The sequence below is a fragment of the Besnoitia besnoiti genome, chromosome I (genome assembly GCF_002563875.1).
Source record: "Besnoitia besnoiti strain Bb-Ger1 chromosome I, whole genome shotgun sequence".
Classification (NCBI taxonomy): domain Eukaryota; phylum Apicomplexa; class Conoidasida; order Eucoccidiorida; family Sarcocystidae; genus Besnoitia; species Besnoitia besnoiti.
In genome coordinates this window covers 5,079,906-5,094,053 of record NC_042356.1, presented here as the reverse complement: position 1 = coordinate 5,094,053, position 14,148 = coordinate 5,079,906, and the positions used below count along the sequence as shown (strand labels likewise).

The following is a 14,148-nucleotide window of genomic DNA, read 5'->3' as shown; positions in this document are numbered from 1 at the left end:
CTGACGCTCCTTCAGACCCCTCGTGTCGAAAGCTACGCACGGCTCGCGCCGTCTGCCGCAGCCGCCCTAGGCCCTCTTTTTGGGGTTTTCATGAGCACAGAGAGACTCGCGCGTCCTTGTGCAAGACGCACTCAATGAGGCCGTTTCTTGCGCAGGCGTGTGCGGGAGCGGAATGAGAGGAGCTCGGCCGCCCTCGAGTGTCTCTCACCAGTTGCTGGAGACGGGAACGGGCGTCTCGCAGTTGGTTCTGATGAACTGCAGGCAGACTGGAAGCGCGTGGAGAAAGAGGTCTCGGAGCGGAGACTCCATGCCTTGTTCCTGCGGCGCCAGAGCGGCCAGCGCGGCGGAGACAGGCGAGCGAGTCCTCTTCTGTCTCTCAATCCACGACAGGACAATCGGCTGCCATCCGCACTGCATGGGGTCGAGGTAGACCATGCCGCAGCGCGAGACGGTCGCGGGCGACGCCGCGGAGAGGTCTTCAACTTCGAAGACCATCGTTGTCAACGTCGAGAGCTTGATGATCTCGCCACTCGTCAAACACAGCTTCTTGTTGTCGTCCAGGACCGTGTTCATGTTCTCGATCCAGATCTGCAGCAAGGCCAGCAAAGCAAAGACCGCACGAAGGCCTTGCACGCGGTTTCGGCTCCGACAGCAAGCCTTTCCCGTGTATGGGGCTTTGGGAGAGTTCTATAGACGACGGGGATACGAATCTACTGGAATTTCTAGAACAGGGTTGAAGTGCGTAAAGATCATTGTGCTATGGTGTCGGTAGTCTCAGCTCAGACGCACAACAGATCGACAACCCCCGACAAAGCGGGTACTGAGGAGCCAAGCGGTGGCGCCTGTGGCGGCTGTCTCACCGCGTCGACGGGGCCGTCGAGAACGACCCAGTGTCTTTTTCTGAGGTTCGGGCGCCTCGCGGCTTTGCGAAGGACAATCGGGAGAATGCCGTCGGTCCACTCTTGCGTATTTTCGTCGTACTTTCCGTAGAGCTGCCCAAGGGTGATGCTTTTCGGGTTGATTTTGCACACTTTGCATGGCATGTATTCCGACGCCTCGCCGCTTTCGTCCCTATCTTCTTCGTTCTCGTCTTCCTCATCTTCACTTCGGTCTTCTTCATCTTCCGTCGCCTCGTCCCCCACGTCCATCGGGAGGGCGCCGTCTCCGTCGTCTCGCTTCTCGCCTCGGTTTCTGTCTGGCTCGTCGCTCGCCTCCTTTCCGCGAGAGCTTTCCCTCTTGTTGACATCTTCTCCGTCCGCGCTCCCGCGACTCTCGGCGTGGTCGTCTCCCAGCTTTTCCCGGATTCTTCCCGATTTTCTGCAATGTTTTCCAGCCTCCGCGAGCGCGTCGGCAAGGCACTCGAGGACGGCTGTCTTGCCGGTGAGGGTAGCACCGACGAGCATGAGTCCGTGCCGCACTTTGACTGTGTTCCAGAGCTGCATGCACTTCTCCAAGAAGCTCGCAGTCGGCTGGAGCGCCTTCCGCCGCGCCGCGGCCTCGAGTTCCGCGAGCAGAAGCGCGTTCGCCTCCGCCGCAGGAGCGACGTCAGGGAACAGGTCGGCGACGATGCCGCGGAAGAGACGGACGTCGCCGGGCGTGAACTTGGGCACGCTCACTTGCTCCAGCGCATAGAGCGTCAGCTCCTCCTCGCTGAACCGCGAGCCGAGCTTCTGCTTCAGATGCCCAGCCGCCGTCAGAACCGCCTTCAGCGCCCGCATCCCGAAATCGTAGTGGTCCTGCGACGACAGCTGCTCCGACGACAGCCGCAGACAACCCAGCGCCTGAACGCGACGCAGAGGCATCGGGGGCGCAGGGAGGGGGGGGAGGCTTGGGGCGCTGGGAGACAGAAGCAAAAAGGCCTAGGCCCTGAGTCGGGAGCTCAGCTTGCGAGCAAGCACCCATGGGGGTCTCAGGGAATCGAGACACATCAGAATCAGGAGAAAGCCGTCGCATGACCGCGAAGAGGATCACGCGACGACGCAAAAGGCCAGCGGTTTCTAGTCAAGACGCACCGCTTCATGGAAGAAGAGGAAGTGCACGGAAACCGGGAAAAAAGCAAAACAGCGACAGAGGGGGCCAAGGGCAGGGAGCGGAAGGGAGACCCTTTATTCTATTGTAAATTAATATCATATTCAAGACGATATTTTAGGGACTTACAGATCTTCACGGCGGTGAAAGGCGATCCGAGGAACCATACCAAAAGGGCTTTCTAGCTTATCGACGAGTTGTCCGTGTGTTCGCGATACAGAGGAACCTGGAGAGGCATGCGTTTTATGCGCTCCTCCATGAAGCAAAGACAAGTCTCTGCGTTCTTCGAGCCTTCTTCCCCACACGCACTTGACAGGCACTTCACCTGCGCCTCGCGACCGCTCAACCCTCTTTGAAGTCTTCGTTCTGTCTTACCTTTCTACCCACGTTGCGCGCGTCTTCGAAGCCACTCGCGTAGAGCACTACCTCAGCAATCAGCGCGTAGTCGGGGATCATCATGGCGCACGGTCGGAAGAGAGCCTGGGAGACGAAATGGCCAAATCCGGTCAAATGGATGGACCCGGTTGGGATTTCGCCGATTAATCTAGCCATTTTTGTGCTAAAACTCCAGCAGGATGAACTGGGCCAAATTCCCTACCCGGGCGGTGCATAGGCGTGAAAGCGAGCCCAAGCAGAAGCCCACGCGCGCCTCTCTCAGCACATCGAAGCGCGCTCACTTTTACACACACATACAAACGCGAGCTCCTCACGTAGCCTCTTGCCGATATATGCAAACTCCCACGGCTGCGCGGATTTGCCTTCGCATGGCTGCCGCAAGAACGAAACGAGGCGCGGCACACTCCCCCCATTCAACCAAGCATACACATATTCATACATACATACATATTATACATATATACCTACACATATATGAGAAATTGATCTCTATCTAGTGCTCTGTACGTGAAGGCGTGAGGTTCTACGCTGCTCTCTGGTTTATATATAGACATAGATCGACAGATACAGATAGGTGTAGATCGACCGATATAGATAGATAAAGATAAATAGGTAGACAGAGTGATTGAATGATAGACAGATAAACATACATACATACATACATACATACATACATACATACATACATACATACATACATACATGCAAGGTGAACGTGTTCCTGGGTGTGGAAGGTTGCGAAGCTTTGGGTGCGTGGGAGAGGCGAGTCGCGGCTGGAGCGAAATGAGCCTCGCTTCGCGTACCTTCAAGTTGTCGGGTAGGTCGGAGCGGCCGGCGTATCCAGGGTTCATGGTGATATTGATGGCGCAGGAAGGGACGAGTCTGACGTCGGTTCCCTCGAAGAGGAAAGTTTTGACTTGGTTGCGGATGGCCTGCTGGATGGCGTGGACCTGCTGCGCAATGACGGAGAGGACCTCGACGTTGATGCGGTTGAATTCGTCGAAGCAGCACCAGGCGCCGGAGGCGGCGAGGCCTTTGAAGAATCTGCCAATCGAGACGCAGTCGAGGCCGTCGGAGCAGTTGAACACGAGGCACTTCATGCCGGCAGCCTTCGCGAGGTCCTTCGTCGTCTCCGTCTTGCCTGTCCCTGCGGGCCCCTCGGGCGCGCCGCCGTACTGCAGGTGGAAGGCGCCAATCAGCGTGCGGTAGCAGCGGTCGGTCAGCGGCGTGACAACCAGCCGCTCAGAGTTCCCCAGGTACTCGAAGCCGTAGAAAATGTGCGCGTCAATCACCTTCAGCTGCAGCTCCGGCTTCGCATTCGGCTTCCCCGAGAGCAGCGTCACGCTCCCCGGCGCCTGCCACGAGAGACGCAGCTGCGCGAGCCACTCAAAGTCCGAAGGCGAAGCGGCCCCCGCCCGCTGAAGATCCTGCACCACGTCGCGCGCGTGAACGTCCAGCGACAGCAGCGTCGTCACCGTCAACCGATTCAGCTTCGTCAGCGAACCCCGCACCAGACGCACGAGCTGCGAAGCGCACAGACAGCACACAGAGACGCAACGCCAGGGCGCCGCGCCCGAGTGACGGCGACTGGAACCAGCACCAAGCGCGGGGGCAGCCAGCGCACCGCGGCGCCTCGACGCTGCGCTTCGGCGAAAAGAGCGACGCGCTTACTCCCTGGAGCTGGTCGTTGCATTTTGCGAGATAGCTCGCGAGCTGGGCGGCGTCGATGGCCTCTGCGACTTCGGAAGTCCAGAAGAGTTGGCTGACCGCAAGGACCGCCTGCCCAGGCCAGCGCAGACACCAGTCCGTGCGCGCGCGCCTCGGGTAGTCCTTCATCGCCGCCTCCATCACGCTGCGGAGGCTGTCGCTGACGGAGCTCTCGAGCTGCGCAGGACAGGCAGACGCAGAGACGACGCAGTTGGCCGCGACGAGAGCTGAGCGCTCTGCGGGCGCTGGAAACTAGAAAAAAAAAGCGAAAGAAGCAAAAGCACCGCGTTCACAGAGGTCGACAGTGCACCGGCTGTACCAAGCCACAACGTGGCAATGGATGTGAAAGCGGACGGAAATGGAAACCCTTCGAGGGCCGAAAAAGGAGAGCGCTGTGCGCTTCATTCGTCAGGCTCATCTGATCCACCTATGTACGCATAGCAGGATGGGTGGGTATACATGTATATATAGATCGAAACGAAGCATTGGGCGACGGAAGTCATGGAGCGTGGGCTTGAAAAACGCCGCCGAAAGCCTGCATGCGGAGTGTCACGCCCGAATGCGAGCGCCAAAGGGCGCGCGTCTGCGCGAATCTCTGCTCTGGGGAGAGGTGGTAGGAGAGAAGCAGTGAGGCGCGCCGGGGTTGTCTCACCTCGCCGAGCCAGTTCTCAGCTCCGAGGAATCTGCTCCCGTCACTGAGCGCGACCGTCCGCACGAGCGGAATTTCCTCGCCTTCGGCGCTCTGTATGGCGTTGATGGTTGTTCCGCGGTCTCCGAAGGCGACGCGGTGCACGCCCTCAAAGCATTTATCAAGGTGCATTTGCAGGGGTGACAGGTCGCTTGTTTGCGAGAGGATCGCGAGGAGTTCGTCGTTGGATAGGAAGAAGAAGCGCGGGAAGATGAGGCGCTTGCCCTCGAGGAAGTCGTTCAGGGCGCGCATGACTTGCGCGAGCTTCGCGTTAGCCTGCGTCAAGTCGTGGTGTAGGTTGTCGAGTTCCGCAATGTCCAGCACGCCAGGCGTTTCCTCAGCTTGCGCGACAGTGCGTCGCCAGAGGTTATCGACTTCGCGGAAGAGCGCGGCCTCGCGAGGAATCTGTTTCGCGATGTCTTCGCTGCGGAAGATAGGCTCCAGGTACATCCACGACCGCTGGCAAGCCTGAAGACTCTCCAGCGCCTGCTGCGTGTCTAGCAATTTGGCCTCCCACTCACGACTCTGGTGTTCGATGCATCGGATGAAGCGCGAGCCTCGCATCGTCTGTGTGCGGACGAGCTGATCATCCAGCAGCGCGTAGGCGACGTCGAAGCCCTTCATGACGCACGTATGTGTGTCTTTGAAAGGAACGAGAAGAAGCTGAACCGGCTTCCACTCGAACTTCATCTTCACGAGCGAGCTCTTCAACGTGAACTCCTTCTGCGCCAGCTCGCTCTTCTCCTCGATCGTCGCCAGGTGCGCCTGCACGCCGCTCTCCAACAGCTGCGCTAGCGAGAAGCCTTCCTCGACGTCCAGCTCGCAGTTCAGCGTCCGCAGCAAGTCCACCCAGTGGCGTGGCAGAAACGCCTCGCTGCACAGCGGACGAATGACCGGGAGGTGCTCGCGGAAACGCTCAATCGCCTGCCGCAGCGCGTCGGCGACATCGACTTGCGTCGACCGCGACTCCTGCAGGAACTGCTTCCGCAGCCTGTACGCTTCCTGGCTCCACTGATCGAGGCTCGTCTCCACCTCCGTCGGGTCGAGAGACGTTATGGTGCAGCGCAGCCAATGGTACTCGCCGTACTTGAAGTCCACAGCCAACGCCCACAGCTGCAAACACGCAGCACACGCCCCATAGAAAGAACGCGGTCAACTGCGAAAGACCACCACAAGGGAAAGACCCCTTTTCGGTAGTCGTCAATGTTAAGCGGCCTACTACAGGTAGAAAAATCACGCACTGGAGCGCAGGCTTGAAGGAACTTCGGCCCGTACAGGTGCATGTCTTAAATTCTCGTCGCGCATGTCCATACAAACATGCATACACACATACATGTATATATATATGAGTGTGCCCTGGTATCGGTGCGCCTGAGTTTTACATTTTTCGCATCGAAATCCAGAAAGCGGAAGGCGTAGCGAGCACGCTCCTGCTGGCTTCAACAGGAGCTTACTTTTCGAAACGGCTCAAACCGATTCAAGAGGTCGTCGATGTGGCTGTAGTCCGACGGTTCCTCCACGCCAAAGAGAGTTTCGGCTTTCGTGAAATCCTCTGCTTTCTTTTTCGCAGCGAGGAGGCGCTCTTGAACTTGCAACATGCGTTTGTTGTATTCCATGCTTTGTTCGAAGACAGTCATCTCATCCTGAATGAACTGCAGCTCGAGTTCCAGTTCTCCGAACTCTTTAGTCAACTCTGCCTTGTTGACCTCGAGCTTTTCTTCAAACTGGGGGACGCATCCACAGGTAACAGGGAAACCTCATATATGTGGTATGGCGCTGAGGCTCCAGAGCGAGATCCACACTCCCGCCTGTGGTTCAGCGCGAGATCCTGCCCAGAACCCGCGGCTTCTTCGCTTTGTTCTTTCTTCCACGAAAGTAGAACTCGGGTATGAAAGCTGAGCCAAACCCTACATCTAAACTAGCGCATTGTGTGCCGTAGCAGAGCCGCTTTGACGGTGGCCGCTGTATTACAAGCATTAATAGATTTATATAAACGACAAGGACGCAGGTCTACTGGAACTTATAATACGGGGATTTTAGTAACTTGGAGTCTAGCTTCAGTTGTTATCTGATAGGTATTGCATGCCCTGGATATGTAAGAAAAAGGCACGGCTAACCACTCTTTAAACAGTTATCGTATCTGTAGATAGATGCTAAATTCAACCCCAAGACGTCGTTGCAGCCCATGCACACAGGAGCACGCGTTGCGTAGGGGTCTAGGGCAAACTGGCTGCAGCCGACTCGAGCGTTTCTATGAGCGCGGCCTTTTTTCCCAACGCCGCCTGAGGAAGGCTCGATTGCGCAGCTGTTTTGAAACCAGATGAGCCCGGTGTGTTTTTACACAGTTCCAGAATGCCGGTTTAGAGTGTGTGAACGGGGCTTCGTGCTTAAGGGGAGCTTCCTCAATGCTCTCGCATGAATGCTGTCGAGCTGTGGGTAAGACTTGTGGACACAGGGGGACCGGGCGAAGAAGGCAAAGCGCCGTTTTCCGAATTCGAGGCGGGTGCTGCCTCTGGACGAGCCTTAATGCCTCAGCGCTCGGTACAGCCTCCCAAGCTCTCTACCGCGGCGTCGTCTCCGTAGGTATAGCGTCCGGAGGACATACTGAGGCACTGCTTGTGGATGCATGCCGATAGTGTGTGGAGGTTCCGTCGTTCCTCTTGCAATCTCTCTGCGCTCACCCGCAGCCTTCCTTGTTCGAGAATGCCAGTCGTTTCCACGAGATCGAATTTGATTTGCAGAGGCCAGCTGAAGGCTTTGTAGGCCTCCTCGTGAACAGCCTTGTCGATGGGGAAGTTGAAGGAAGCGAGGAGGTCGATGGTTTCGTGGATGAGTTTGGTCTTCGCGACCAGGGGGTCAGTGAGTTCATTGATTTTCGCGATGAGGATCTTTAGGGAGGCCAGTTCTTCCTCGGTTGCCGGAATCGCCAAAATGCGGTCATGGAGCTCGCTCCAGTCGTTCATGACGGAAGTCACCTGTTGCTCGACGGACTTTGCAACTATTTCACACCCGTCCCTCCAGAGAGCTTCCGCGCGGGCTGTCAGTTTCGCTTTGACGTCCGCGCAGTCCAAGACAACCATTTTCAGCCTCACTTCTGCCGGGCACTCTGTCTGGATCTCAAACATCGCAGTATGGTATTTTTCGAGGTGCGCCTGGACGCGTGGAACATCTGAAGGATCGAAGTCGGCGTGCTGGCCGTTCTTTCCGTGCTCGGCGGCAGAATTCAGGTACTTGAACTTGTCAAAGGTCGCCAAATAGTTTTCGGCTTCGCCCAAGGCCGCCCGAAGTACCTCATGAACCATCTCTCGAGCCTCTCTCAGGGGTTCAAACGACGCTGAGATCTCGTACAGCGGACGATCGGGCAAGTCTAAAAAGGGTAGAAGCTCCTGCTCTGAGAATGATCCACATGCAGATCAAGTGCATGGCGGGAACATAGGGCAGTGAACAAGAGGCCTCGCGCCCCTCGAGGCTCGTTCACAGTTACATTCAAACAAGCACAGGGCCAGTATGTATGTGCTTATGTACACGAAGCGAGCCGCAGAGGGCGAGCACTTCGCGAGAAACTCGTTGCGCTCAGTCTTGTTCGGCTCCTTACCGCGCCTCCCGAGGCGCACATCATACAACGTTGTCCAGATTCTTTCTTCTGCAAGCGCTGCGCTAGCACACTTACCAAGACTTTTTACTCGATTGGAGTTTTCCACCAAGCAGTCCAGTAAAGACGCGACTTCTCGAATAACGCTGTAGGAAGGACAGACGCGCGCATGACTGGGCAGGGCGGTGAGAGCCGGCTTGATGGGCAATCGAGTCGAGGCGGGCGCCGCTCTGCTCGAGGGTGTGTCGGCTCTATCCCCCTTGCCTCCCGCGCGAGTCCCCCATCAACAGCCCTGGAGGGGCGCCCGTGATCTTAATTGCCACGTCGAGATTACTCGAAAGCAGGGCACACGAACGACGCGTGTGGTTCCTTGTCATGCAGTCGCTTCAGGCGTGTGGGTGCGTGCTTCCCCCCGGGAGAAGAAGATTTTTGCCGGATGCTTGTAAACACCTCTCCTGGAGGGCATCGCACACCCGGTGTGGCGGACCCGCAGAGGAAGTCATGTTTGTTGTTTGGAGCTCCACTCGGCGGCTCGCCGCCAGCTGCAGGTTAACGTCTTTTGCGAGATCCGCACCATCTTAAGCACTGCATTCGCCCGTGACCGCGAGAGGCTACAGATCGATTCAAAAGGTCGTGCGATCGGCTTACGTATCTGGATCTGGAGAGAGGCACACGCCTCGGTCTGTGGCGCACACGTCTAGAATGAGGAGAGGATCGACAGGAAGGTGGGTTTCGTCGCTGACGAAGGAGAGGAAGAAGGACCTCCAGTCGGCAATAGAAGCTCGGATGAACTCCAGCATGCAGTGGGAGAGGATGATGTCGATTTTCCGGAGGATCTTATGCAGGTCGCTCCGCAGGTGCTTCTCCAGGTCATCTACATAGAAGTGGTAATCGCTTCCGAAGGCACCCAGAGCCGCCATTGTTTCATTGTGAATAAAGTCACGCCAGTGTTCTCCCAGAACGTCCCTGATGTCTGCACAATGGTCTTGTTGGTGCTGAATAAAATGATTCAGTCTGAATGCCTGAAACGCTGCCGCAGGGCACAAAAATCAGGTGCCTGGGGGGGGATCCCGGTGTCCTCGGTGCTCACTCTACGGGTGAAGCCGCTGGCATCTATTCCTGTGTGCACCTTGAGTCCTCCGGCGTGTCTCTGCATCCACGAAAAACTGGTTCAGAACTCCAGATTGAATTTAGGGACCTTTTCGGCAGACACTGGCTTTTATGGCCGCTGAGAGACGCGTGCTCAAAAGGACTGCGTCTGCACTTCGACTGGAGGTGTTGCTCAGCACACAGATAAACGGCTGGAGCGGGACGTGCTTTTTCATGTGTATGCAAGCTCTTTGGCCCTTGTGTTCGCATTCGCGTGGTGAAACGCAGCTCCGTTTCCGCTGGAGCTTACGGTAGGGTCCGCCGCGTTTCTCTGGTGATTCGCACGCGTCATGATTCCTGGAAGGAAACGATGTTGATTTCTTCCCCGGTTGGTGTCGAGAAAGCGGAAGTCTTGGACTTCCCAAAAGCGGTTTGCCGCGCGGAGGACCAACTGCGTTCACCGACATCGGCATCCTCTTCAAAATCTATTTGTGTGGAGGCTGCATTGACTGACTTGCAAGAAGGGCAAGAAAGCAAGCCCGAGTTGCTGAACCACATGGCATCCGTTCTATCTTCCACGAGTCCCCCCTTTTGTTCGCTGGCTCCTTAGAGGGTGAGAACGAATGTGTCAATCTCACCTTTGCGACTTCCTGCCTCATAAAATGTGGACTTCGTTTGAGAAGTGCTCGAGTTCGCGAGAGGGGTTGCATTCCTGCGATGGATTCACACCCCTTCTCCTTCATCAGCGGAGGAAGAAGCGGCAGAAAGAGGCGACCAAATCTCGAGTTCAACTTATCAGGTGAGAGGAAAGCGTATGGGGTCCCGTTCAGAGTGAACGTCCTGTGCCGGATCGCGGCGAACTTCAGTGCGAACTGGTGAAGGTCTTGAAATTCGTCGAAAAGGTTGCGGATATACCTGGAATCAAGCTTTCGCAGGTGCCCACGCCCTTTGAGCAGGAGTCGTTTCAGCATTCGTTTTTTTGCTTGTATTCCGAGAGGCTGGAAGTCGTCGTCGTGAAGACTGTGGATGAGATTGATGAGAGCCTGGCGGAGATGCATCTGGTGCCGTCGACGTCTGCATCGATCTGACCTTTCTTGACACTCTGCCGCGACTTCGCCAACAAACTGGAGGGAGAGGCGTCGCACGCATTTCTCCTTTCCATCTACTTTCAAGCGCACCCTAAATCGCTTTTCACCCTTCAAATATGAAAGAACCCAGCATGGGGTCATGACCCAGTCTCCACCGAGAAAATGCAGAACGGTCGCATCCTCGGGGCAATCTCCGTCGATGGTGTGATTTTTAGGGTCCGCCTCTTCGGCGACAACAACTGTGCTAACGTCACTGGTATGCTTTCTCGAGGCATCAGCGTGCGGACGGCCATCTATTTCTCCATGGCTGTGCTCAGCAGCGGGAGAACTGTCTTCAGGCTGCCGCGGTAAAGCACGCTCCAAGTTGCTAGTACGGGGGGAGGGCTTCTCTTCATGCGTCAAGTCATCGCAAGCGCTTTGCGCCTGTGAGACCGAATCAAGAGCCGGGGGCGTTTCTGTGGTGGAACAGCCCGACGTGCACTTCTGGCTTCGTCCGTACATCCTTCGTCGGGCGGCGCATAGCCGAACCCATTCCTCCGGAGCCAGATCGTCGTATGCATCGGGATCGTCGAATTCCTCAAGACTCAGCTTGATCCGGTCATCTTTGAAGGCAAACAAAGGCTCGTTGTACCGTGTCTCTCTAGATAACGCAGGTGCGCAGGAGGAGGGGGGGTGGGCTGCTCCCGTAGGGGCTCTGTTTTCGGCCGCCGAAGCAATCGGCTGTCCTGCGGAAGCCCTGCCCTGAGAGGTCTTTGCTCTCTTCTGCTGTGCCACAGGCGACCACTCTGATGACAACGGCATGCGACGCGCCCACTCGCGTTTGGGTGTCTCGCTCGCATTCGCAGGCGACCTGAGAGGGGCGCTGCTGCCATCAAAACCAGCAGACAAGAGAGGCCGGCGCGCTGTGCAGCTAAAGACTACTTCGCTAAGAGGCCGGCGAGTTGACCGCGCGTTGTTCAACAACGGTCTTCGGAAAAATTCAGTACTATTCGCGCCCTTCAAGCCACTAGTTTGATCGGAGGGAGCAGCCGCAGCAGGTTCTCGGGAACAGGATTGGGTGGGTTTCCCGTCAGTCGACTGTCGGGTCTGCGGTCTTGCGCTGCCGTGGCTAGGGCAGCCCCAGAGTGTTTCTTCGAGCTGTTCCAGGGATGGGGTGTCCAACTTTGTAGCACCAGCCAGACCGGAGTGGTTTTTTACGCTCACAGCCGACGATAGTCGCGAACCGACGCTCGGACTGGTCGAAGAGAAGCTGGACAAAACCCTCTTCTCGATAAGTCGAAGGGCATTCCCGCTTCGCGACGAGAAGCCGACAAGAAACGGATGGTTCACGTGCCGCGGAGGGAGGTCCGTTCCGGCGGGTTTCAACTGGTCTCGGCGTTCACCCTCGGCGATCCACGTTCTGAAGACGTCTTCACAAGCTGCCTTAGGATGATGTTCTAGACCATCTCCCGATGGGATCCTCGATCCGCATCCTGGTCTTCGATGCCGCCGCCCTGCTGCCGAAACGCTGCGTCCGCTCTTTGGCGTACAACGCAGGTCATGCCACGCGCACTGCCCGCTCATCTCTGTCTCCCTAAAGCATGTCCCGTTGCTGCTTCTAGCCTAGAACCTCGTGTGCGCAAAATCCACCCACGGTGCACTCCCGACTGGACGAGCCTTTTTCCAGCCTACTTTTTACTGAGCATCGAACCCTCTCGGTGGGATGAGAGTGCGACAAATTTGGTTGCCTCGAAAGGGGGGGCTGTGTGGGGTTCGGCACATATGACGCTTCAATCCAAGTCAATTTCCTAGCATTACAGCAAACATTTGCACTCCCTTCGATCGCCGGGATATTTATTTCTCTATTCTCGAATTCGAGGAGGGCTCATTTCCACGGCGAGTGGGCTGGGCAACGGGGGTGTGTAAGACAGCTCTTTAATTCTTTCTGTGCCTTTGGCTTTCTTCCGCGCACTCTTTGGTGTCATTCAAAGAAAAAAGCACAGTGTGCACCGAAAACAACCTATGGGACTGACGGGAGGATGTGTGTTTTTGTCTAGGTGTGCAGTTGCCGTCCCGTCTTTTTCCTTTCAGCCCCATCACCGTCCACCGCTTCTGAGCACGTGGGGAAGACAGCCCCATAAACACACCTCAGCATAAAGCCGGACAGCGCCTCGGGTGGTAGCGGGCATCCCCTCGCACACCAGAATTTCGGCCCTCTACGCTTTCTGCTTCCCAAAGAATTGCACATCACGCTGCAAAGATACAACACTCCTTCGACTGTTTTCCCTGTCGGCCGTTTTTGACTTCCCACATGTGTTTTTGTTGTCAATTACACCGTGTCTCGTCTTCCCTCAAAGACTGTGGCTCCAGCACCACTTGTCTCGAAGACAGGAGGGGTTCAGAAAGTAGGTTCCTTACACCGTCCAGCTACTTGGTGAGCGTGAGCTGGGTGGCTCTTTCGGCGGTGCGATAGGCTGTACCGAGGGGGATGAAGAAAAAATCACTCGCGCCTTCTTTTATAATGGAGCAGGCGTGGAGAATTTGATGATTCCGACGGAAAGACGCATCTTCAGGAAGCGGTAGCTAATCGATAGACAGGGGCGTCACAGAGCTCGCTCAACGGTTTGTGGTTAGTCTGGACGGGGGACGGGTTTCGTTAGCCCGCGAAGGCGTGTAAGCGGAGGCCTCCCCCCGTAGCGGCTCAGACACCTCCCCCCAGGTTCATTTTTCCCCTGAACAAGACAAAGTACAGTCCCCCCATCGAGGTTGCTGGGATGGTCCTTGGTTGAATATTTATTCTCTTGCTCGTGTGTCCACTTAATGCTTGATTGTTTTGTGCATCTCTTGGCCCATACTAGCATATTTCAATCGTTTTCCTTTTTAATGCTGATTCTGTAGTCTGTCAGTTCAGTGCGTATCATGCCACGAGGTGTATATACTCCTGTTGTCAGCGCCTTGTGTCTTGATGATCAGGAGGGAGAAGTGTTCCAAGACTACACCTCCAGTCTCATCACTCCGACAATCTACGGTAATATTGCATTTTCTTTCGTATCTTCGTTCTCAAGAACGGCTGTCTTGTGTGAGAAGAGGCGACATTTTACCCTTTGCTGCCTTCTTCGCAGGTGTGGATAGCGAGTGTGTTGGGGGCCCACCCAGTCCTAACTCTTGACACTTAGTCTTTCTTATCGCCGCTCCGACCAGTGTGCCGTGTGTTTTCTTGTCTCATTCGCGTTTGTAATCAGGTAGATTTGCCAGCTCTGTCGGCGTTCCCATTCTCAGTGTTGTTTTCATCAAGGAACAGTGTGGATGCATACAGCTCGGTTGTCCGCATTGGCAGACGTGAACAGAGTTCCTGCCCCAGTTCTGGTGTGTTCATATGGCCTAGTGACCATTTCCGTCTTTTTCCGCATGATAAAGGCCGTGTCACACCAGTTGTTTACAATCTTTTCAAGTGTTGGCACGCACGCACGTGCAATTAGTGTAGCCCGTCGGCTGTGTGCGTCGGCTTGTTAATCGGTCCCATCAGTTTCCGCACAGAAACCATCGCTTTTCGTTATTCACCAATGGCTTCCTATTGACCG

At 56.1% G+C, this 14,148-nt stretch overlaps 1 protein-coding gene across 1 annotated transcript; it reads right to left on the bottom strand.

The window, feature by feature from the left end:
• Window positions 1-204: 204 nt before the first annotated feature.
• BESB_007270 (dynein heavy chain protein) lies at window positions 205-12,151 on the bottom strand (the record flags this gene model as incomplete). The annotated part of the gene is made up of 10 exons (XM_029359481.1): window positions 205-588; window positions 861-1,781; window positions 2,404-2,508; window positions 3,228-3,947; window positions 4,096-4,308; window positions 4,784-5,932; window positions 6,274-6,543; window positions 7,501-8,210; window positions 9,088-9,433; window positions 10,139-12,151. The coding sequence occupies 10 exons, from the start codon at window positions 12,149-12,151 to the stop codon at window positions 205-207; spliced, it is 6,831 nt and encodes a 2,276-aa protein (XP_029222394.1).
• Window positions 12,152-14,148: the final 1,997 nt, after the last annotated feature.